The following is a 25,049-nucleotide window of genomic DNA, read 5'->3' as shown; positions in this document are numbered from 1 at the left end:
ATCCTTCTTTAAAATGCAAATAAAACGACTACAGTGGGGGTAGTTGGCACAGTGTTCTGAGTTTTTGGGCTGCAAATTGCAGAGAACAATGCTTCTATCTCTTCCACACCCGCCCCCTCCAAAGTTACTTTTTATTTGTTGTTCATCCTACAGTAATATAAAACTATGGATGGGCTTTAGATATTGTAGGAACATAATTAATATCTTGGTTTTGTTATTCCTTGGGCAATACTGTATATGGTACTTGGCATTTTTACTTGTCGCTTTGCTGACAAATTTAATGAAAAGGCAGCAAGGTGTATTTCACAAACATTCGGCTCTATTCGCTCTCATTTGCCTGAGGCCATCTTCCATCTGCTTGGAAGTCAGCTCACATCAACTTTGTCACCTTTGTTGCCTTGTAACCTGGAATTAAATTGCATGAAATCAGACTTTTTCTCCACCTTTATTTACACATTGTAATCCACAACTTCCAAGTGAAAAACAAATTCTTCAAATTTCAGAAAATTAATTAAAAATACAAATCTAGGATATCTTGGTTGGGATAAGTGCCCATGCCCCCCTCCCCCCCCCCCCCACAGAGGTAATACTTAGAATAATCCTTGACAGCAATTACAGCTGTGAGTCTGTTGAGATAGGTCTCTATGTACTTTGCACACCTTGATTGGCAATATTTGCCCGTTCTTCTGCACAATACTGTTCAAACTCAGTGAAGTTGTTTGAGGAACATTGAAGGTCAGCAATCTTTAAGTCATGCCACAGATTTTTGATTGGATCTAGGTCGGGGCTCTGACTGGGCCACTCAAGAATATTTATCTTTTTGTTCCTTGACCACGTCATTGCAGCTTTGGCTGTGTGCTTCTGGTTGTTGTCATGTTTAAAGGTGAACTTCCGTCCCAATTTTAGCTTTCTTGCAGAAAACAACAGGTTTTTCTCTTGGATTTTTCTGTATTTTGCTCCATCCATTTTCCCTTCTATCCTGACAAGTGCCCCAGTCCCTGCTGATGATATACATCCCCATAACATGATTCTGCCACCACCATGCTTCACAGTAGGGATGGTGTTCTTTGAGTTATGTGCTGTTGGGTTTGTGCCAAATGGAACATTTTGCATTTAGGCCAAAAAGTTCCTTCCTGGTTTTGTCAGACCATAAAACTTTTTGCCACATGGCTCTTCTTTTTTTTTTTTTGGATGCCAAGTCAAGGCTTGTGAAAGAGCTAATGCATAGAAACATAAAAAGGCAAGAGACAAAAGGGGTGGGAGAGCGAAGCACAAACTAGTGGGGAACTAAGACGATAGGATATCTGTGGAAGGGAGAGGGATGGGGAGGGGTACACGGTGTAAACAAGATGGTACTAGTGGGACTTTCAGGAAGGAAAACAGGGAATTTGAAGGAGGTGGAATTGGGGTGGATTAACGGGGGTAGTAAAGATAAAGATTTTGGATGGGGGAAGATACGACATGGTGGGGAACAGCTGTTTTGAAGGCCTGGAGGGAGGAGTGGGATTGAAGAGAGTGTGCGAGTTTGCTCCAAATGCAGGGAAAAAAAAAACGAATGAAAGAGTGAAGGTGAGCAGTGATTCTTGATTTTGTCAGTTTCACCAGAAGGGAGTTTTTGGTGGACCTTGAGCACCCTGAGGAAATATAGGGGGGACAGATCGCAGACACAGCTTGGGGGGGGGGGGGCAAGAGCGGAGAGGAGACGGTAGAAGACAGAAAGCCCACAGACCTGCCTGCGGTGAGAGAGATTGAGAGGCCCAAAGACAGCCTCATTGCAGGAGATACCAATGATCCTAAAAGCGTTGGTTTCCACAGTGTGAAGTTGAGTTAGGTGTGAGGCAGGAGCACCACCCCAGAGGGGGAAGCAGTACTCCATCAGACTGTGGATGAAAGCTTTGTAAGTGGTTGGAAGCTCAGGTGTACCAAGAAAGAACTTTGCACGATGTACGATGCCCAGTCGGTGACTGGCTTTGGAAGCCAGTTTGGAGATGCGGTTTTACCAGGAAAGATCATTTTGGATAGTAAGACCCAAAAGCTTGAATGAAAGGACTTCTTCAAGGGGATTGTTGCGAAAGTCGATGGGGTTTTTTCCAGATGGTCCTTTTGGATTGACATAGTGAGAGAGAGATTTGTCAGGATTGAAAGACATATTACAAGTGTTTGACTAGCTTTTGATTTTTTTCCAGGTCTGCAGAGAGTGAAGAGGCTGCAGCCTACCCATCAGAGGGATGAGAGTTGGTACGACAGAGGGTGGAGTCATCAGCAAAGAGATAGAGGATTTTCCAGGGAATCTGAGAGATCATTGATGAAACCCAGGCTTCAGAATCTCCAGAGTTTTTTATTGCATACCTCAAATGGGACTCAACATGGGATTTTTGTTTTTGAGTAATTGCTTCCTTCTTGCCACCCTACCATACAGGCCAGACTTGTAGAGTGCTTGGGATATTGTTGTCACATGCACACAGTGATCAGTCTTTGCCATAAAGGCCTGTATCTCTTTTAAACTTGATCAGAGAGGCCACCAAGAGTTCAATGGCAGTCTCCTCCTTGCATGGTCATCCACTTTGGGAGGACAGTCTGATCTCGGCAGGGTCCTGGTGGCACCAAATGCCTTCCACTTCGTAATTATTGGCTTGACTGCTCCAAAGGATACTAAAGACCTTTGAAACATTTTGAGACCCATCCCCTGATCTGTACCTTTTCACAATTTTATCCCGGAGGTCTTTGGAAAGCTCCTTGGTGCTCATGGTTGAGTCTTTGCTGTGAAAGCTGAAGAAACCTCCAGGAACAGCTGATTTTATTCTGAAATAATCAGTATCGCTACAATTTAACACAGGTGGAGGCCAATTAACTTTGTGTGATTATGAAGGTGATTGGTTACACCCGAGCAAATTTACAATTGCTATTATAAGGGGGGTGGACACTTATCCAACCAATATATTGTAGTTTTGTAAGCCTGGTGTTGGCTTAGTGGTTAGGGTGGCAGCTTGGGATTCTCGGGTCCTGAGTTCAAGCCCTGTTGGCCGCTGAATTAATATGCACAAGGAGGTTGACTCAGCCTGTCATCCTTCCGAGGTCGGCAAAATGAGTACCAGTGTACTGGTAAGGGGGACACTGCATCAGCGGCATAGCCGCCTCCCAACCAATGATGTAACCGGCAGCCACAGGCTGTACTCGATAGAGAGAGAGATTGTAGTTTTGTATTTTAAATTAATTTTCTGAAATTTTAAGAATTTGTTTTGCATCTGGAAGTTGTGGGATACGATGTGTAAATAAAGGTGGAAAAAAAAAAGTCTGACTTGATGAAATTTAATTCCAGGCTGTAAGGAAAGAAAAGGTGAACATTTTGAAAGGGGGTGTACATTTTCTGTAAGCACTGTGTATATATATATATATATATATATATATATATATATATATATATATATATATATATATATATATATATATATATATATATATATATATATATATATATATATACATATACATATACACACACACATACACACACACATACACACACACACATACACACACACACATACACACACACACACACACACACACACACACACACACACACACACGTATACAATTTACTTTTATTGTACAGATATGTTTGTAATTTTTATTTTGTTTTATTGCTTGTGAATATTATGCAGCAGCATTTGTATATTGTCGGGAAAGAGGATTTTCAAGCATAAATGATTTGATCTTCTTGTTGAAGTGTAGCTGTGTCCATCACCTTTTTTTTTTCACCGCCCCCCCCCCCCTTGTGTATTTAGGTGGCACGCTGGTGATGACACTACCAATGAGTTTGTACAATGTGTACAGGTAGGAAACTGCACTAGTGACTACTAAGGATATACAGTACAAGAAAGCTAAGAAGGCCATCTGGTCCATTGTGCTTGTGGTTTACCCTTACACAGTTAAGTTAATTTATTAAATCTCTTTTTTTATCTGCTAACTTAATTCTTATAATCATCTAATAGAATTTGGTTTCCATATTCCTCAAATACTTACAGGTAGGGAATTTGCCCAGGATACCTGAAACTCTGGTCTCCATTTTTCAAATGATATCACGGGGTATTTTATGTCCACAACATCAGTGTGCACATAGGACTGAAAGAGAATGGCAGCCTTTTTATGTTATGTTAAGTTTAATTGTGGTGGTGCTGTTGCATTTTATTGAGCATTCAATCTCCCACAGTCAATGTTCTGACCTAACTTATCTTAACCCCCTGCGATACTTGGCAATGCATTTCTCTCCTCAAACATCTATTGTTTGTCTGCATGATGTTCTGTCCATGTCGCTGTGCTTGCCAGGCTTTTATTTTTCCCTGTGTAATTCAAGGCACCCTTCATTGCTGGTTTGCCATCTTCCTCCACTTATGGAATCATTATCTCATCCTCAATGGAACCCTGTCATTACCTTTCTCATCGAAGGCGAGAGTTACCCTAAGACATCGACTTGGGCTCAGCCTTGTTCTTCATATGCTTTGCTGACCTCTCTGCTGCATGAGATAACCCTGTTTTCTTCTTTGTGGATGTCCCCACTTTAGGCCATAACTGTACTCCATACAAATAACTGGACAGCAGCAGCTACTTCCCACTCTCCTAAACTGGAAACTATCAGATGATGGTCTTGACAATTGTATCCAAGCCGGGCAGACCTTGTATTCAACTGGGCTCCAATTCTTTTGTACACTATTTCTGAACTTCTCACAACCTACAAGGTCCTTGTCTATAGCTCAATGGAATACTGTTCTTCCAAATGGGCCAGTCCCCCCTCATCCCCCTCTCTCTCTCTGTCTCTCTGTCTCTCTGTGTCTCTGTGTCTCTGTCTGGTCTCTCTTCCTCCTGGATATGGAATCCAAAGCACTCGACATCATTGGCATCTCACACTAAGAAGCAGATGCACAATGCTTGCTACTATCCCATCACAGACATGAGCAGCCTCTCTGTTAGCTACCGCCGATATTCCAGTCTTGCTTCCTCTGCTCTTTCAAACCTCCAACCTTCTCCATTTTTTTTCAATAATGGATGCATTCTTCCAACAATGTCTTCCTTGTTAAACTCCAAAAATACAGACTTGCTGCTCACCTCCACTCTTATTCTTCTTTTCTTGTGGAATCTCATGATTGAGGTGGTGCAATCCCCCTTTTCCCTCCAGGACTTCAAGGAGGCAAGGCACCCCATCATGTCAACCTCCATCTATACTCGTGATGCATTGATCGCTCCATTAAACTTTGCCTATCCAAGCTGTCATATTCAAAGTTACCATGCTCTTCCCCTTGCCACTCTCCTGTCTTTAATCATTCATTAGCTTGCTTGTTGTGTCCACCTATTGCTCCACTGTCTGTTTGTTGCCTTTCTCCTGCTCTTGGGTCACGAGACTTTGTATACCATGTATACCATATTATCAAAATGTACAGGTGTACAAATAATTTATCTCATTTTTACCCTCGCCAAAAGAGAGGGTAACACATTTGTGTCCATTTGTTTGTCTGTTTGTTACTTGTCAAAAAAATTCTTTTTGACAACGATGTTGATCGCCTCCGTTTGTTTGTGTGTTTGTCCGTCCACATGGCTCCAGCCCAAACCGCTCAACCGACCATTCTGAAATTTTCAGAGATTAATGGCACCAACCCTGCGACGGTCCCGCATTAAAGTTTCGTAAAATTTGGTCGACCGAAAGGGTCTACATAGGCCAGTGGCAATTTGAGCCAAATTTTCTTAAATCCTCAAATTTCATCAGATTGACTTGAAATTTGAACAGAATTTGCATGTCAGGTCAATACATTCAACCACCTATTATGTTTGAGGTTATAATCAGTCAATAGGTCAACATAGGACAAAAGGACAACACAAAATAGGCCAAATTTTTTAATTGTTTCTAAAATTGTCAATTTTCATCTGATTGACTTGAAATTTGAAGAGCATTTGCAAATCAGCTTAACAAATTCAACCACCTATTAATTTTGAGGTCAACATAGGCAAAAAGGTCAACATAGACCAAAACGTCAACATCGGCCAAATTTCTAAAATCCTCAATTTTAATCCAATTAACTTGAAATTTGAAGGGCATTTGCATATCAGGTCACTGAGTTCAACCACCTATTAATTCTGAAGTAAACATAGGCCAGAAGGTCAAAAAAGGCCAATTTGGGCCAAATTTTCTAAAATCCTCAATTTTCATCTGATTAATTTGAAAGTTGAAGAGCATTTTCATGTCAGGTCGCTGAATTCAACTACCAATTAATTTGAAGGTCAAACGGTCAATACATGCCTAATTTCTAAAATTGATAGATCTTACCAAAAACTAAATATATCACTATATCTCAAAAAGTTGTGGACGAGTTGTAACAAAACAAGGATGAGTTGAATAGGTGACAAGATTTTGGTTTGGATCCAGTCCATCAGTGGGATACAAAACGTAAACTGTTCCACCTATCAGAGGTATGCGCTTTACCGAGTGCCATTCCAGTTTGTGCCGTTTTGCCAAGTTGTCACTCTGGGTGATTTTTCATTTGTTTCTTTGTCTGTCTGTCCGTCCGCACAGAACTTTTGTGTTTTTCTCTGCAACCTGTTGGCGGATTGAGACGAAATTTTCATCATTGGTACGACTACTCATGTCGAATATTTTAATGATAATTATGATGTCATAAGTTACGTGGTGTGGTAGCCATGTTGGAAAAATGGAAAAACTTTGGACCTCTATCTCTGAAACCGCACCAAGGAAAAAATTGAAACTTGGCACACGGCAAGTACTCCTGATGGGGAATGAGTGTGGTTTTTTAATTTTTTTTACGACATCATAAGTGACCTCGTTATGATGTCATCATTGCAAATGTAGAACGCCACATCCGATCAGTATGAAAATTTTTGAGGGTCATCTCGTGTTAAAATGGTCCACAGAAAAAAAAAATCATGATGTCATCGGTCACGTTATTCAGCAGCTGTATTGTTTAAAAATAAAAATAAAAACCTTCTTCTCTGAAGTGGCTGAACAGATCGAGGTGAAACTTTACATGTCTGCCTGTCCATGAGGAACAAAAGGTTCACACATATGATGTCATTGGTCACATGGTTTGGCAACCATATTGGATTTACCCTAAAATCTATAAATAAATAAAAATACACCACTCAAAAGAAGTCCTGGCGAGGATTTGCAATCTCTGATTGCTCTTTTTATTGTTTGTTTGTTGCAATGATGCGTACCTGTCCACTTTGTGTGTTTGCTTGTGTGTGCTATCTGGTTGTGGATAACATAAACACCAAGTCTATTTAAATTTAGGTAAGATTCGCTGCACCTTATGCTGATTGCCTGTCAAGGGCTTCCATATTTAAAAATTGGATGTGAACGTGTACAGAATTGACTTCTTGCTGCGAGACTGGCACTCTCAATTTAACAGCGCAAACCTCAAGTGAGTTAACTATCTAATTTTGACTGAAAATAGCTTGTCTTGTTATTATGGAAGTAAACATTTGTTTTTGTGGCGTTGAATGTCATTCACAATAATAGTTACTTTTATGAGTAAACAAAGGTACAAGTAAATTTGGACCAACCTTAAATCATGTGATATTTTGAGTCTTGAAGCACCCTTAAAATAAAAGAGGCTCTTTTTTATTTATAATTAAGATTTTTTTTCATGGTTGTAATCACAAATAATGCAATAGTGAACACATTTACCTCGACTGACCTGTTTCAAAACTTTTTTTTCATACAATTTCTGTTCAAAAAAATATACTGTTTAAATCTTCAAATGCTTAAGTTCTATCTCTTGGCTCAAACTTTGGCCAAAGAAGTACCCAAATGGCTACCATCGCCCGTGCGTAGACCTTCACCGAACATCTTGGGGGTCATCGTATGGTTATAATGCAGTACACAGAAAGAGGTAAAGAGCTGGATCGGCTGAAACAAATTACAGTTATTACACAAATGATCTTCACCAAAATAAATTAATTTATTTTTTTCCCCATTATACGTGGGGTGTACAACGTACATCCCTGTGGTTGATACCCACATCGAGTACCCAACGAGATGTGCTCTTCTCCAGCAGCATGAATACCTTATTTTTGGTTCTTTAATCTTTTATGATGAATTTCCATTTCATGTTGTGCATGCGATGTTCCTTAACTGTTTATAATCTCGTTGAATTTTGTGTCTATCCCACGCTTTGCACGCTTACTAAAGGGTGAGATCTGAAATGGACAATTGTGGTGGGGAGGGAAGAAAGTCTGAGTGTTTCAGTTATAAGAGCATGGAACCAAAATGGCAGAATTGTTTATTTTTGTTTTTACATTTATATAAAGCTCATTGTGGAGCTTTTGCATAAATCAAATGCAGCAAGAGCACATAAGCAGACATCAATGTACTTTTATGTCAATTATGGCAGCATAGCTTATCAGTATGTGCGCTTATATTGGAGCTGCTTGGTAGTTTGAAATTCGACTCGGCTATAAAACCTATCATCCCAGTGTTTCGCTTGCAGGGCAATGCATGAATGTGTGTTCTCCATTGGATGGGTGTTAAACCGGTGGTTCCATCTGACAGCACTTGTTGTTGATGGACCTTAAAGATCCCATGGTGTCTTTCATTAAGAGGGATCGAGTTATTGGCAGCACTCTGAACAAATAACAAATTAATGCTCTAACCTAAAGGCGGCACTGCTTCAGCAGAACAGTCGAAATACGAGCAATGAAGCAAACCAGCAGCCACATGCTCTCCTTGAATGATTAGGAATGTGAAATGCAGGGACATTGGGAGACACTAAACGGATAAATTTTGTATTTGAACCTGGTTTCCGAGCATCAGGAGCCATCAGTTCAGATAGGAATGTGAATTGGGCCAACCTGCCTGGCTGGCATACATGTCAATTTTTTTCTTTTTCAGAGTACAATTAGACATTACCATCGCGTGTTATTTTTAATCGCATAAAACAAATATTTAGAAGCTAAAATCCTTTTCTGAGTGCTTTCATTCATAAATACGGTGCCTCCACCTTCTTGCGTTGCCTAGAAAAATGCATTGCGTACCAGCACACATAAGCTTGTAATGAAGCTCATATGTACAACATCAAACATGAAAAAGCACGCTTTCGGAACACGTAACGTATCCAGTACCTTCAGAGAAAGTATTCACACCCCTTGACTTTTTTCACGTTTTGTTGTGTTACAGCCTGAATTTATAATGGATTAAATTAAAATTGTTTGTCACCGATCTACGCAAAATACCCCATAATGACAAAGTGAAATCATGTTTTTAGAAATCTTTACAAATTAATGATAAATGAAAAGTTGAAACGTTTTGCGTCAATAAGTAATCAACCCTCTGAGTCAATACCTTGTAGAAGCGCCTTTGGCAGCTATTCCAGCTTCGAGTCTTCTTGGGTATGTCTGTATCAGGTTTGCACATCTGGATTTTGGGATTTTATCCCATGCTTCCTTGTAGATTTGCTTAAGCTCTGTTAAGTTGGATGGGGAGAGTCGGTGAACAGCATTCTTCAAGTCTTTCCACAGATTCTCAATGGGATTCAAGTCTGGGCTTTGGCTGAACCACTCAAGGACTTTCATATTCTTGTTCTGATGCCAGTCCATTGTTGTGTTTTCTGCATGCTTGGGGTCATTGTCCTGTTGGAATATAAATCTTCACCACAGTCTTGGTTCTTTTGCACTCTGAAGTAGATTCTCCTCAAGGATTTGCCTGTATTTGGCTCCATTCATTGTTCCCTCTGTCCTTACAAGTCTCCCAGTCCCTGCCGCTGAAAAGCATCCCCATAGCATGATGCTGCCACCACCATGCTTCACACCAGGGATGATGTTCGATGGGTGATGAGCTGTGCTAGGATTCCACCAGACATAGCATTTTGCATTCAGGCCAGAGAGTTCAATTTTCGTCTCATCAGACCACAGAATCTTTCCCCTCATGCTCTCAGCGTGTTTCCCTTGCCTTTTTGCAAACTCCAGGTGTGCTGTCATGTGCCTTTTTCTCAGGAGTGACTTCTGTCTGGCCATTCTCCCATAAAGCCTCGATTTGTGAAGTGTTGCAGAGACTGTTTTCCTTCTTGCAGGTTCTCCCATCTCGGTCAAAGAACTCTCTAGTTCTGTCAGAGTGGTCAATGGGTTATTGGTCACCTCCTTGACTAACATCTTTCTTACTCGGTTGCTCAGTTTGGTCGGACGGCCAGCTCTATGAAGAGTCTGGGAAGTTCCATATTCTTTTTATTTCCTCATCATGGAGCTCACTGTGCTCTTGGGAACTTTGAACACTCTAGAAATTGTTTTATACCCTTCCCCAGATCAATGCCTCCTCACAATTATTCGATGTCAGAGTTCGAAGGACAGGTCCTTGGACTTCATGGTAGAGTTTCTGCTCTGACATTCACTGTCAACTGTGGGACCTGACATAGAAAATTGTTTCTCTCTAAATAATGTCCAATCAATTTAATTGGTCAGAGATGGACTCAAATCAAGTTGTCGAGACATCTCAAGGACGATTAGAGGAAATTGGATGCACCTGAGCTCAATTTAGAGTCATAGCAAAACGGGTTGAATACTTATTGACGCAAGACATTTCAGCTTTTCATGTTTAATTAATTTGTAAGAAATTCGAAACGCATGTAATCACTTTGTCATTATGGGGTATCTTGTGTCGATCGGTGACGACAAATTTAAATTTAATAAATTCCAAGTTCAGGTTGTAACAAAACAAATTGTGACAAAAGTCAAGAGGTGTGAATACTTTCTGAAGGTAGTAGTGTAATTCGATACTCCCATAATGTTGAAGCTCATCATTATCATGAATGAGCAAATGTACGTCATTGCCGAGCAACGCCGAGTCCCTCCTCTCCCCCCTCCCTCTTCCCATCCCTCCCCTCCCTCATCCCTCCAACCCCCTCCCTCCAGACTCCCACCCCACCCCTTCACCTCCCTCCTCCCACCCTCCCTCTCTCTCCTCCCACCTCTTCCTTCCCCCTCCTACCCCACTCCCGTTCCCCTCCCCTCCCTCATCCTTCCCCTCGCTCTTCTCAAAAAGGAATTTTTACAGGTTGTATAGTGAAGTGTACATGTACATAATAACTTCTAAAAAAAACATATCTCCCGACTCATTGATTAATTAAGACAGCAAAGGACCCACTCTCTGGGTGGGTCAAATTTGCACACTACTTGCTGAAAAATGTATAGTCTGTGTTTTATAAGAAGATGATATATGTTTGTGTGGTGTGCACTTGAAAGGTTCTAGATTGTCTCAAGGGTAAGTTTCAATTGTAGTTCGTGTCTCAGGGTTCTAAAGGGTCCAAACACTCAAGCATGTAAAAAAGGTCCTCATGGTCTAAAGCTCGAAACTGTCAATGGTCCAAGCTGTCTAATCGGAAGGGTGTTTGGGGTCTTTGTGGTCTTTAAAAGCTGAGGTGGTGGATAAAAACACCCTTAGGACAATCCCAAGGTGAGACTTTGTCTGTGTGCCAAATTTGGTGGTTGTCAGCCCAGTGGTCTTTGCAAAAAAGGCAAACATACAGACAGACAGACAGACAGACGTTACAAATTGTATTTATTAGATTGTCAATAATAATGTCAAACAGAGGAAAGATTATTTATCAGGAGAAATTTATTGACCAGCCTTCCAATCTGTAGTCACAATATGCGAACTGAACTTGATTTCACAAGGAACATCGTTCTTCTTGAAAAGTAACCCAAGTGACGCGTACGCTTCCTTCTCTTCAAAAATCGCAACATGAGTGACTTGCAATGAAATGACCTGATCGCTGCTTATCTGATTTAATGCTGTGATGCTTTTATTTTATTTCTCGTTGAACAATGTTAGCTTTGCTTTCTGGTCAAAAGTCAAAACTTCTCAGATTACATTTTACACTCGAACGGCACTCGGTAGAGCGCATACCTCCGCCAGGCTGAACGGTTTACGTTTTGTATCTCACCGATAGGCCGGCCCTTAATCTGGACCTGAACCAAAATTTTTAATCGGCTTGTTCTTGTCACCTAACCAACTCGTTCACCCAGTTTTGTCATAAGTCGTTCACAACTTTTTGAAATATCATGTTTTCTATATATCATTTGTGGCCCCATCTCTCAATGGTGGAGAGTCGGTCGAAAACTTTTAAAAGTCTCGTATCTGGATCTGAATGCGGATCTTCACCAAAATCGAATTCTTCTTTGACCATATTTCTCGAGCCAAGAGACTGGTTGAGCATTTGAGGATTTAAACTATATTTTTCTTTAAACAAAAATTGTATCAAAAAAAGTTTGGAACAGGTCTTCACCGACTTTATCACTCTTTCCTAACTTCTTATGCCTCAAATTATAAAGTTGTCTTCATTCTTTCCCATTTCCCAATACGATGTTGTGTTTTTAAAACGATTTCCTTGGATGCACAATGTTTATCTTGCACCTATTGCCTCAAACACAACATCTTCAACTTGTTTAAATTTTTTTTCTTCTTAATCCTGTTTGTCTTCCTTGTCCCACCACTCTATAGGGCTTACCGTTCTCACACGTTAAAGCAGAGCAATCTGCTGCAGGGCTTACTTCCTCTCTTCACCCCTGCTTTACTGTTTGTGCTGTGTTTCCTGTGGGGTGTTCACTCCATGGGGACTATTGTTGAGGTGCAACCACGACTCTTCTATTGGCTTGTTGGAACATACTTCTCGAACATTACGGTGAGTGCTACTGACAATTTTTTTTTTCACTTGGTAATTCTAGTTTGACTTGATCACATAGAAACATAACTCTGCCTTACGTATGTCAAGTAAAATCTTGCTACAATGTAGCAAACGTGGATGTTACTGAACCGCAAAATTGACAACAGTTCTTGAACTTACGTAGAGGTTCCAAACGTAGAGGTTTCACATTTCCAACCTGGCCTCCAAAGCCAGTCGCCGACTGGGAATCCTCCGTCATGCAAAGTCCTTCCTCGGCCCACCTGAGCTCCTGATCACATACAAAGCTTTTGTCCGCAGCCTGATGGAGTGCTGCTCTCCCCTCTCGGCTGGTGCTCCTGCCTCTCACCTTTCTTAGCCTCACGCTCTGGAAACCAAGGCATTTATGATCATTGGAATCTCCCGTGATGAGGCTGAGTATTTGGGCCTCTCACTCTCTCTCACCGCAGGCAGGTCGGTGGGCTTTCTGTCTTCTACCATCTCCTCTCTGCTCTTGCCCCCCCCCAGCTGTGTCTGTGATTTGTCCCCGCCATATTTCCGCAGGGCGCTCAAGGTCCGCCAACAACCCCCTTCTCGTAAAACTACCAAAATCATGAATCGCTGCTCACCTTTACTCTTTCATTCCTCTTTTTTTCCTCTGCCTTTGGAATAATCTCCCACACTATTCAATCCCATTCTTCCCTCCAGGCCTGCAAAACAGCAGTTCACCACCATCTCTTACCTTCCCCCATCCAAAACCTCGATCTTTTTTTACCCCCGTTAATCCACCCAAACACACCTCCTTCAAATTCCCTGCTTTCCTTCCTGAAAGTCCCTGTAATGTCCATCTTGTATACCCCGTCTCATCCCGCTCCCTTCCACAGATCTCCTCACGTCTCTGTTCCCCACTGTTTTGTCCTTCCCTCTCCCACCCCTCTTGTCTCATGTCCCTCTTGCTGTACGTTGCGTATTAGCTCTTATACGAACCTCGACAATGTATACAAAAAAAAACAAACACCTGGTGAAACCTCAGGTCCTTGTCCAGCATTGCCTGAATGAAGCAGTCTAAGGCCACAGTCTTGAGCAGTTGCTGCCATGTTTGAGTGCCTGATCCTTACCATGTGGATAATGTCATGCACCATCTCTGCTAACAATTAATTTAGTTTTAGCTTTCGCACCGTGAGCTGAACTTTAACAAGTTCGCTCTGCCGCTAGATGCCAAATTGGCTTTTTCGGGCTGAAATTAGGTTTGTCAAAGACAGCCTTTTGGCATGGTCATGAATACCTCCATCGCTGCGCCACGCAATGCTGCCAATAAATACACCACGCCTTCGTCCTGGTTCCAGCCATTCCCATGTGGAACACCCCTGGCTTCCTTTTTCCATCATAGGTGTAATGTTCTCAATAGACAGGGACAAAGGCTCTGAAGTGGGAACAACAGGTTTGAACTGGACACGGGCACAACACAGCACAACACTGCATAGCACAGCACAGCATCAGAACATGGTTGGGTCACATGAATCTGCTTAGCCATGCCCCGGTGCACCCATGTATGCATGCATTAGCATAAACTCGACTGATACATCTCATCTCTCCCCCCCTTTAAAAAACAAAATCAAGATGCTTGGGAAGCTTACAGACATGAGCTGATCTTCTAAGGGCTAGTGGAGGGCTGTCCTTGCTTGCAACTGCTGTGGGCTTCTCAATAAGGGGCACAGGGTCAGGAAGGAGTTCAGGTACATAAATGGGTGAAAAACTTTCAAAGGCACTTGAGCCGGTTCAATGTTTGGCTCCCCATGACATAACCTGAGTTGGTCAACATGTTTACGTTTGCATCTACCATCACACAACTTCACAAGAAACATAATTTCACCAATGTTATCGATAATGATGCCAGATAACCACTTGGTTCCACATCCGGAGTGCAGCACGTATATAGGATCATTGATCCGGAAGTTGCGGTACACAGACGTTTAGTCGTGATTACGTTTCTGTCGATACTTGTTATTATCAACCTCGAACGTTATGTTCAGGTGCACAAATGATAACCGTGTTGTTAATTAATGACCCATCAGAAGCTTGGCAGGTGAGCGTCCGGTAGTTTGATGTGGTCTGGTGCAGTAGTTGAGCAACACACGAGCGGGACGAGGTTGAATTGAACCTTCCTTGACGTGGCTTAGACCATTCTTGATGATCTGAACAGCACATTCGGCTTGACTATTACTGGCAGGTTTGTAGGGAGCAGATGTGTAGTCCATCCATCCATCGGGACCACAATCTGTGCTGAGCGTTGGTGCTGCCAAAGCAGTCTCCTGGGCTATTGGGTACAATCCTGGATGGGTCGTCACTCCAACACAGGATACCAGCAAGATGGCACTCATTTTGTCGACCTCGGAAGGATGACGGGCATAGTCAACCCCACCTGGCATTAATTCAACAGCAGAGCAGGATTTTAACTCGGGATTCTAGGATCCCAAGCCCACCACCCAAACCATTAAGCCAACACGAAGCATAGATGTGTAGTGCGTAATGCCATTCATTTTACAAAAGTTTTGAAATTCGAAACTCGTAAATGACAATCCATTATCTGAAGCCGCTGTCGCACCTTGACGATTTTGCCAGCGTATGTCGACGTATGAAAAATTTGTCTAAAACGCTGGCACACGTCGAATACGTTATGGGTAAGTTTTGTATACGTTAAGAGCACGCTGGCATACGTCGTAGTACGCCGAGCTCGTCGACAAATTTTAACATGCTCAAAATTTTTCGATGTATGCCAGCGTATGACTAACACGTTCCGCATACGCTGGCCATAAGTTGTAGGCACGTCATGCGATAGTCGACACACGTTACTTGTAAGTTACTCATAAGTCGAAACACGTCGAGGTAATGTTTAGCGTACCCAAAATGTATTTCTAACCTATGAGTAACGTGTTTTAGGCACGTTACACGATCGTTGACACACGTAGACAAATGTTACTTGTAAGTTACTCAGAAGTCGAAACGCATCGAGGTAATGGTTAGCGTCAGTGTTCCAGACTCCATGGTTTTTTTTTTTTGTTTTTGTTTTTTTGTTTTTTTTTTCTTCGGTATGACGGTGATGTTGACACTGATTTCTAGTGCGGTTATAATATAATTAATAGGCTGACGCCCAACGATTTAAATCGTAACCGCACTAGAAATCGAAGTGTCAACATCACGGTCATACCGGGAAAAAAAAACAAAAAACCATGGAGTCTGGAACACTGACTGGTTCCACCTGTGAAGCCCATTTTTATATACCAATTCCCCTAAACGCTGCCAATACGCCATTATACACTAGCTGTAAGTTAGAAACACGTTCAGTAAGTTCTGTGATCGTCCGGAAGACGTCAATATGCATTGGAGATACGTTACTCATAGGTTCAAAGCACGTTACTCATAGGTTAGAAATAAGTTTCGGGTATGCTAAACATTACCTCGACGTGTTTCGACTTATGAGTAACTTACAAGTAACGTGTGTTGATGTGTGTCAACGATCGCGTAACGTGCCTACAACTTATGGCCAGCGTTATGCGGAACGTGTGAGTCATACGCTGGCATACGTCGAAAAATTTTGAGCATGCTTAAAATTTGTCGACGTACTCGGCGTACTACAACGCTTGCCAGCGTGCTTCAGCGTGCTCCGGCGTGCTCTTAACGGATACAAAACTTACCCATAACGTATTCGGCAAATTTTTCATACGTCGGCATATGCTGGCTAAAACGTCAAGGTGTGACAGGGCCTTGACACTTCGATGTCTAGTGCGGTTATGATTTGAATCGACGAGCTGCAGCCTTTTAATAGGCTACGCCACGTGATCGTCGGCGATACGCTGCCGCGCTATACATACGTTAGACTATCGTTGGGCATAGGTTGTAAACGCCAACAACACGCTAAGCATTCGTTGGTGTAAGTTATCTATATGTTATCGAAACTTTCTATGTACGTTACTAATACGTTATACATATGTCCAACTCGTTATGAATACGCCAAAAACTGAAAAAACATTCAATAGTTCAGCGTACGCCAGCGTTTTACATACATTTTGATACGTTGCCATACGCTGGCTAAAACGTCAAGGTGTGACAGCGGCTTGATACAATGGCGTTTGGAATACCATGTCGCACGAATATGGTACGAAGAGCTTCAATTGTTACAGCAAAGGATGAGGATGGCACCATGAGAGCTTCAATCAATTTGGAGTGGGCATCAACTATGACAAGGAAAAGCTTGCCTTGAAATGGACCAGCATGGTCGATCTGTAGTCTGGACCATGGTTTTGATGGCCACGACCACATGGCCAATGGAGACTGTGGTGGTGTCTTGGCATGGGCTCAAGTAATAGCCTTCATGGTGACTATGCCTGGATGAGCATTGTGTTCACTGGTAGTTTTCTCATGGAGTTTAGGTGGAATTATCACTCAGCCACCCCAAAGCAGGCAGACTGCATCAATAGAGAGCCTATCCTTCCGGATGAGGTACAGTTTCACCCCTTACAGTCATGATGCCTGATCACCTGACATAACACAGCTTTTAACTTGTGACAAATCTGGATTGCTATTGGCAGCACAAGCATTCTGCGTTGTGGTTACGAGCACCTCATCATGAATGACGTTGGCCATGAGATTTTTTTTTTGTATACCTTGTCGAGGCTCGTGGAGAGCTAACACAAAACGCACAGCAAGGGGGGATGAGACAAGAGGGGAGGGAGTGGGAAGGACAAAACCGTGGGGAACAGAGACATTAGGAGATCTGTGGAAGGGAGAGGGATGGGATGGGATGGGGAACATGGGGAATAGAAGAGGGACATTACAGGGACTTTCAGGAAGGAAAGCAGGGAATTTGAAGGAGGTGGGCTTGGGTGGATTATCGGGGGTAGAAAAGATCAAGGATTTGAATGGGGGATGATAAGAGGTGGTGGTGAACAGCTGTTTTGTAGGTCTGGAGGGAAGAATGGGATTGAATAGATTGAGGGAGTTTATTCCAAAGGCAGGAAAAAAGAGGAATGAAAGAGTGAAGGTGAGCAGTGATTTGTGGTTTTGGTAGTTTTACCATAAGGGGGTTGTTAGCGGACCTTGAGTGCCCTGTGGTAATGTGGTGGGGACAAATTGCATGGTGGGGTTGGGGGGGGGGGCAAGGCTGGAGAGGAGACTGAAGAAGACAGAAAGACCACCGACCAACCTGCGGTGATTGAATGAGAGGCCCAAAGACTCAGCCTCTTTGCAGGAGATGCCAATGATCCGAAATGCCTTGGTTTCTGCAGCGTGAAGCTGAGAAAGGTGGGAGGCAGGAGCACCAGCCGAGATGGGAGAGCATTACTCCATCAGGCTGCGGACAAAATTTTTGAAAGTGATCAGGAGCTCAGGTGGGCTGAGGGCTTTGGAGGTGAGGTTTGAAATGTGGCTTTCCCAGGAAAGGTCATGGCACATAGTGAGACCCAGAAGCTTGAAAGAAAGGACTTCTTCCAGAGGATTGTTGAGAAAGTGGATGGGGGGGGGGGGTTCTAAACGGTCCTTTCGTAGAGACATAGTGAGAGTGTGACATTCGTCCGGATTGAAAGACATGTTCCACGTGTTGGACCAGTTTGTGATTTTATCCAGATCTGCAGTGAGCGAAGAAGCTCCTGCATGTCGGTCTGAGGTACGGCAGAGGGTGGAGTCCTCAGCAAAGTTATATAGAGGATTTTCCAGAGAGTCGGAGAGATCATTGATGAAAAACAGAAAAAGAACAGGGCCCAGAACGCGACCTTGAGGAACTCCAGCCTGCACAGGAAGAGGGGATGAAAGAACTCCATTTAGGGCCACACGTTGACTGCGACAGGAGAGGAAGTCTGCGAGCCATGAGTGGAGATGGCCTTGGATACCTAAGGAAGAGAGTTTGGTGAGTAGGGCAGGGTGCCAGACTGTGTCAAAAGCACAGGATATGTCCAGGGATACGGCTCGGATTTCATGTTTGGCATTGAGAACCTCCATCCATTGTTGGGAGAGCAGAAGCAGAATATCCAGTGTAGAGTGACCTGGTCTTAAACCAAATTAATGATCGGAAATCAAGCCATTGGAGAAGAGGAAGGATTTAATGTCTGAAACGATGATGGATTCCATAACTTTGCTGATGATTGGGAGAAGGCCGATTGGTCTGTAGTTGCAGGGATCTGTTTTTGCACTTTTTTATGCAGGGCTGTAATGTTTGCTGGTTTCCAAGCAGGTGGTAGATGACCTTGGGCAAATGAGAGGGTGAACAGAACAGAGAGAGGGTGAGCAAGAGCAGAAGAGCAGGCTTTGAGGACACGTGGGCTGATGCTGTCTGGACCGGTTGCAGAATCTGAGTCGAGGTTTGACAGCAAACTCTCCACCTTGTTAGGAGAAAAGGACACAGAGTCCAGGGACAGTTGGGTGCGACTGGGTAAGGTGGGTAGAGAAAGTGATGGGTTTTGGACACAAGATTTAGCTGCAAACACCGAGTTTAGGCATTCAGCTTTTTTCACGTGAGATGAATGATATCGCCAGATTGTGGAGGTTCTGGGATGGTTACCAGAAGCGTCAAACGACTGAGCGTGTCAGCACAGTACATTTCCTTACCCGGGCGGCAAACCAATGAATAGTCATAACCGGCAAGGGTCAACGCCCAACGTAAAATACCACCTGATTTTGTGGGCAGAATGGCTCTGGTTTCTCCCAGGAGACCGAACAAGGATTTTTGATCAGTCTCAATGGTAATATGTCTTTCGAAGACATATTTGATGCATCTTTAAGGTGCCCCAGGTACACGCTAACACCTCTTGTTCTACCTGAGCATAGCGATGTTCAGTGTCAGATAAGGTTTGTGATGCATACGCAACAGGCTGGAGATTACCGCTTCCATTTGCTTGCATCAACGCCACCCAATGCCATATGAAGAGCGATCACAACTGAGAACAAGTTCCTTGAATATACAAGTAAATCTTACACAGGTGGAGGCCATTCAGCCCATCATGCCGACGTGAACATCATACTAATTTATCTACACAAGATCCAAAGAAGAAAATTCAAAAAAATCAAACGATTAATTCTGATTAACTTGTTTATATTATTATTATTATTATTATTATTATTATTATTATTATTATTATTATTATTATTTCTTTTTTTTGAAGTTTTTGTATTTTTTTTCTTTTTTTTTTCTTTCCCTCAGGGGAGGGGGCATGGGCTTAGTTAAAAACGCACATCATCAACCACACAACGCCCCTTGACAAGGTCCCCACCAACAGCACTCCGTACACATGCACACAATTACCCATCAATCCTCAAACTACCGAAAAGTCCTGTCAACATCCCCATACTCCTCTATCTCCAGAACTTCCAGGTACCTATCTAATTCTAATTTAAATGTATCTACTTTTTCTGCTTCCACGACCTTTCCAGGGAGGCCATTCCATGCATTAACAGTGAAAGTCCACTGCCTTACTACCGACTTAACTCTCCTCTTTTTTTACTCTCACGCTATGGCCCCTGGTCATATCACTGTCTACTCTGTCGAATAATTAATCGACACTTATTTTATCGCGACCTTTCACAATCGTAAACATCTCTATCATATCTCCTCGTAACCGTCTCCTTCAGCCGCTCCTCATGGCTGAGTCAAGCTTGGCCTGGAATCAATTGAGTAGCCCTGCGCTGAACCCTCTCTTTGGCATCTATGTCCTTCCTGAGTTGTGGTGACCAAAACTGCACACAATATTCTAGATGTGGCCTCACTAAATTCCTGTACAATGTTAACACCACCTCTTTTGATTTATAATTGATCCCCCTCCATTTACAGCCTAAAACCCTATTTGCTCTAACCATAGCTGCCTGACACTGTGCTGCCTGCTTACCTCCTGTATATATTACCACCCGCAGATCCTTATCCTGTGTAACACGCTCCAAAATTACAATTTGCATCCTGTAATCTCTATTTTCATTGTTCTTTCCCATCCCCAACACCTTGCACTTGCTCAGGTTAAATTCCATCTGCCAGTCTTTTACCCAATCAAGCAAGTATCAATACTTTCCTGTATCTGATCACCACCCTCTCTGCTGTCCACCTTACCTCCAAGCTTTGGGTCATCTGCAAATTTGGAAAGCTTATTCTTTACCCCATTATCCAAATCATTGATGTAAATAATGAATAGTAATGGTCTGAGTACTGATCCCCGAGGTACCCCACTACTTGCATCCTCGCACTCACAGCCACTCTTTGCTTCTGACCATTAAGCCAGTTTGTAATCCAATTGGCTACCTGACCAGCCACTCCACAAGCCTTCACTTTGGCTAACAACCTCCGATGTAGTACCTCATCAAATACCTTGTTAAAGTCTAGATATACGATGTCACTGCCTGTCCCTCATCCACCCAATCAAACATTGCTTCATAGAATTCTAAAAGATTTGTTGAACAGGAACTACCTTTGGTAAACCCATGCTGACTACCTTTAATTAGTTTGTATTTATTTAAATGGTTCGTCATCTGCTCCTTAATTCATGTCTCCAACACCTTCCCCACAACTGAAGTCAAACTAACAGGTCTATCGTTTTCCCAATTCTTCTCTGGATCCCTTCTTAAATAGCGGTGTTACATTTGCTCGTCTCCAATCTTCCGGTACCTGTCCTGACTTCAGGGAACTATTGAAAATATCCGTCAACATCTCGCTTACCTGCTCAGCCACCTCCATCAATACTCTCGGGTGCATAAGATCTGGACCCGGAGCCTTATCTTCTCTTGTATTACCTCGCTGTTCCTTTACTTCCTCCACTCCAACCTATATCTTCTGTAAAAGCCTTTCCTCACCGACTCGATCGATACTCTCAGCTTGTGGCAATTATCCTGACTTCTTGTCTAAATGTTGAAGAATAATATCTGTTTAATAAGCCTGCCATCTCACTTTCATCACTAACTACTCTCCCAGTGCTATTCCTCAATGGGCCCACCCTGTTCCTCACCTGTTCTTTCCCCCTGTTCTTTCCCCCTGATATACTTAAAGAAAGCCTTGCTATTATGTTTAATATTCTTAGCCATGTCCTTCTCATAGTCTCTTTTAGTTTGCAAAGTTATTTTCTTAACTTGCCTCTGTTTACTCCGATAGTGATATAAATCCAACTCCAGTCCTGTTATTTTAAACCTAATAAATGCCTTCTGCTTCTCCTTAATAGCGTTCCTTATCTCACTGCTCAACCACCCTGGCCTCTTTCTACTTCTAGTTTTACACCTCATTGGAGTACACTTACCCTGCACACCACAAATTTGGTTCTTCAAGGTTGCCGATTTCTCTGATGCTGATTGTCCTGTTGTTAGAGTTTGCCCAGATTGCTACTCCTCCTCCTATTCTCCCCTTCCTATCACGCCGATACACCTTGTCGCCTTCCAATCCTGTCCTTGTTACTCTCCTCGTTAAACCATGTCTCACTCACTGCAACGATATCGTACTCCTAACTATCCACTTTGGCTTCAAGCTCTTCCATCTTATTATTTAAACTTCTGGCATTGGTATGGAATATGTTTCACTTTTCCCTTCCTGAAATTCTATTTACCTGCCTGGCCTTACTCATCACAATTACGTCATCCGTTCCTTCCTTAATAGCTTTCCCCTCCCACCGCTGACCTAAAAAAGCCTAAATTCCTTCCTCAATTCCCACTGCAAAGCTTGTTGCCCCCTTTCTATTTAATATACGGCCATCATTCCGGAAACACTCCCTTTGTCCCTAAAATGATTCCCACTGCTTATTAAATGTAAAACCTTCCTCCTTACACCATTCTTCCAGCCATTGGTTGACATCTATTGCTCTTCTCATAATTTCTATGTTGTTTCCTAATCTTGGGAGAATCCCCAAAAACATGACCTCGCAACCCTTTGCTTTCAGCCGCTTACTCAATATCCTGTATCTATTTTTCAAAACCTCCGAGTAAATTTTCCTTGTATCATTCACACCAAGGTGTACCACAACCAACTTCTTCCTGCCGTGACCCGATACAATATTGTTTACCCTTCCTTCAATGTCCCTAACTCCCCCTCTTTCAAAACTGCACAGAATTCTATGTCTACGGTCCTTTCTGCGGAATGAAGAATCAACATATTTAATTGTCTGATCACCCACAAAAACTGTCTCCCATCGCTCATTTCTACCAATTTCTATTGCTGCACCTACACCACTCCCTACACCCACTGCGCCCCCACCACTGCTGATACATCTCATCAGACGCCAGGGGAACTGCCCAAAATCTCGAAGCCCGAGTCCTATCTGTCAGTTCTCGTTGGGCCATCTTCAACTTTCCGTCAAACCCTCTCCCCTGCCCCCCCCCCATCGGTCTTTATCGGCATCGGCAATTGACCCGCTTCCTCTTGCTTGGTAAAGCCACTTTCTGACCCCCCTCCCCCCAACGCACACGCACACGCACACGCACACGCACACGCACACACAACAGTCACCCCCCTTTCACCCTCTCTCTGCTAGGAGAGGTCGGGGCACTTACCTGGTAAAGTTGTCATGCCACATGCTCCACATCCTCTATGCGGCTTTCCTTGCACTTTCTCATTTCTTCTTTCACTGCCCTGGCATCATGCACCTTGAGGGCTTTCAGCCTCTGTTCTTGGCTTCTGCAATTCAACACCACATCGTTTCTCACAGTTGTCACACGTTCCATAACCTCCTCATCTTTTTTTCCCCTACCTCGTTTGTTGTTCCTTCTAATCCCCACCACCACCCCTTCCCTTGTCTTCTCCACCTTCACCTGGGATCTATTTTCTCCATATTTTACTCCTGCGACTGCCTGCTCTGCTCCCACTAACTCTTCTACTTCTTCCTTCTCTCTTACTATTCGCTCGTCTATCTCACATATCTTCACCTCCATGATCTGCTTCAACCCCTCTATCTTTATCACTTTTTGTCCTTGCTCCTCCGACAAGGTAGGAGACATTAACATGAGCTCCGTCCAACCGACCGCTCATCTGTCCATGACCGCTCATCCGTCGGTGTACTTTTGTGTGTGCTATATTTCAAAAAACGTTACATTTTGCTTTCATATTGCAGATATCAATTCCTCATGACATCATCTCAACCCGATTGGCTGAATTCTGTTGCCATGACACCCATCTTGGTAACTTGGCTTGCGTGCGTGATATTTCAAAAGCCATTTAAGATTTAGCCTTCATATTACATATCTATTCCTCATTCCACCCAAAAGACGGTGGACTTTGATTATATCAGCTACTTGTTAACTTCTCTTCTTGCACTCTTTCTTGATAGCTATGATTTCCCCCTTTGCTTCCCTTTGAGCCTTCTCGTTGATCTAGCCCCTTCTTTAACTCCTCTATCATTGCCGTGTTTCCTTTTATTTTTCAGTTAGCCCCCTTTATTCCCGTTTTAACTCCACTACTTCCCTTGATAACCCATCTACTTTCCAATTTAGTCCATTTACCTCCCCCTTTAACATGGCCTGACCGACCGCCATTTTCTGTTGCATGTCTCGCACCTCTAAAAATGAGGCCAATGATGCTGTCAGGTTGGTGTGGCTCACCTCCAGTTTGGCTTACAACCTTACTTGAACCTCTCTCTTGTAAGCACGCAGCCTGTAACAGTCAGCCTAACCCACCTCAATCCCAGCCATCTTATGTGCGAGCGCAGCCATCGCATCTGGGCTATCCCCATGCTGTTATGATGACCCTGGCCTGCTGCTTCAATAGACCAGGCTAACTGGGGGAGAATCTACCAGGCTACCAGATAGTGGAGGTGACACCATCACACCCTTTACTGGTCCCCCTATCCCCATGTATATTGAAGCCACGATAGTGTCCGTCCAGTGTATGCCATCCTCATTTGAGCCACCTTGGTCGTTCGTAGTGATTTTTAATTTAGGTACCATGCTGTGCGATGTTTTTTTGGGGGGTGGGGGGGGATTTGAGATTTGTTTTCTCACACCTCAGGTATGAATCTCACTCCTTGACACCATTGTTGTCAGTGTTGAGTGAGAGTCTGGTTTGAGATCCCAACTCCTGACTAGCAATATTGTGATTGCCTGGTTGCCCAGTTCAAATCCGTGGAGTTGTCACAATGCAACCATAACGGTCAACCACTTTGAAGACCCCTCTGACAGGTTTAGCGTCCAAATTCTGCGCTACCCTGCAGATTAGGGGCACCAAATTGGTCGAGTGTTACGCCAATTAGCACCATTGTCTTGTAACCAATTAGGCAAAGTGAACCTGAGAAATGTGGAACCATCTTATAAATGCTGTTTCCACTGCCACAGCTAATTAATCCCTCAACGGGCTTTTCCTAATCCCCAATGAAGAAACCATGACAGACAGATTTCACCCTGAGACCGGGTATATTTATAAACATGATTGATGGTCATGGAGAT

The 25,049-nt window shown here is 43.1% G+C and overlaps 1 protein-coding gene across 1 annotated transcript in view; it reads left to right on the top strand.

Annotated features, from left to right (window-relative positions):
• The window catches only part of SELENOI (selenoprotein I), a 77,518-nt gene that overhangs the window by 45,986 nt on the left and 6,483 nt on the right, over positions 1-25,049 (top strand). Inside the window, exons 7-8 of the mRNA XM_085893900.1 lie at positions 3,789-3,837; positions 12,500-12,680. Of these exons, the coding sequence (XP_085750026.1) occupies positions 3,789-3,837; positions 12,500-12,680 (230 nt within the window). The remainder of the gene's footprint in view (positions 1-3,788; positions 3,838-12,499; positions 12,681-25,049) is intronic.

Source organism: Eptatretus burgeri, chromosome 1 (assembly GCF_056783735.1).
Source record: "Eptatretus burgeri isolate ZD-2024b chromosome 1, Ebu_testis_v1, whole genome shotgun sequence".
Lineage (NCBI taxonomy): Eukaryota > Metazoa > Chordata > Myxini > Myxiniformes > Myxinidae > Eptatretus > Eptatretus burgeri.
This window is presented reverse-complemented; position numbering and strand designations above follow the sequence as displayed.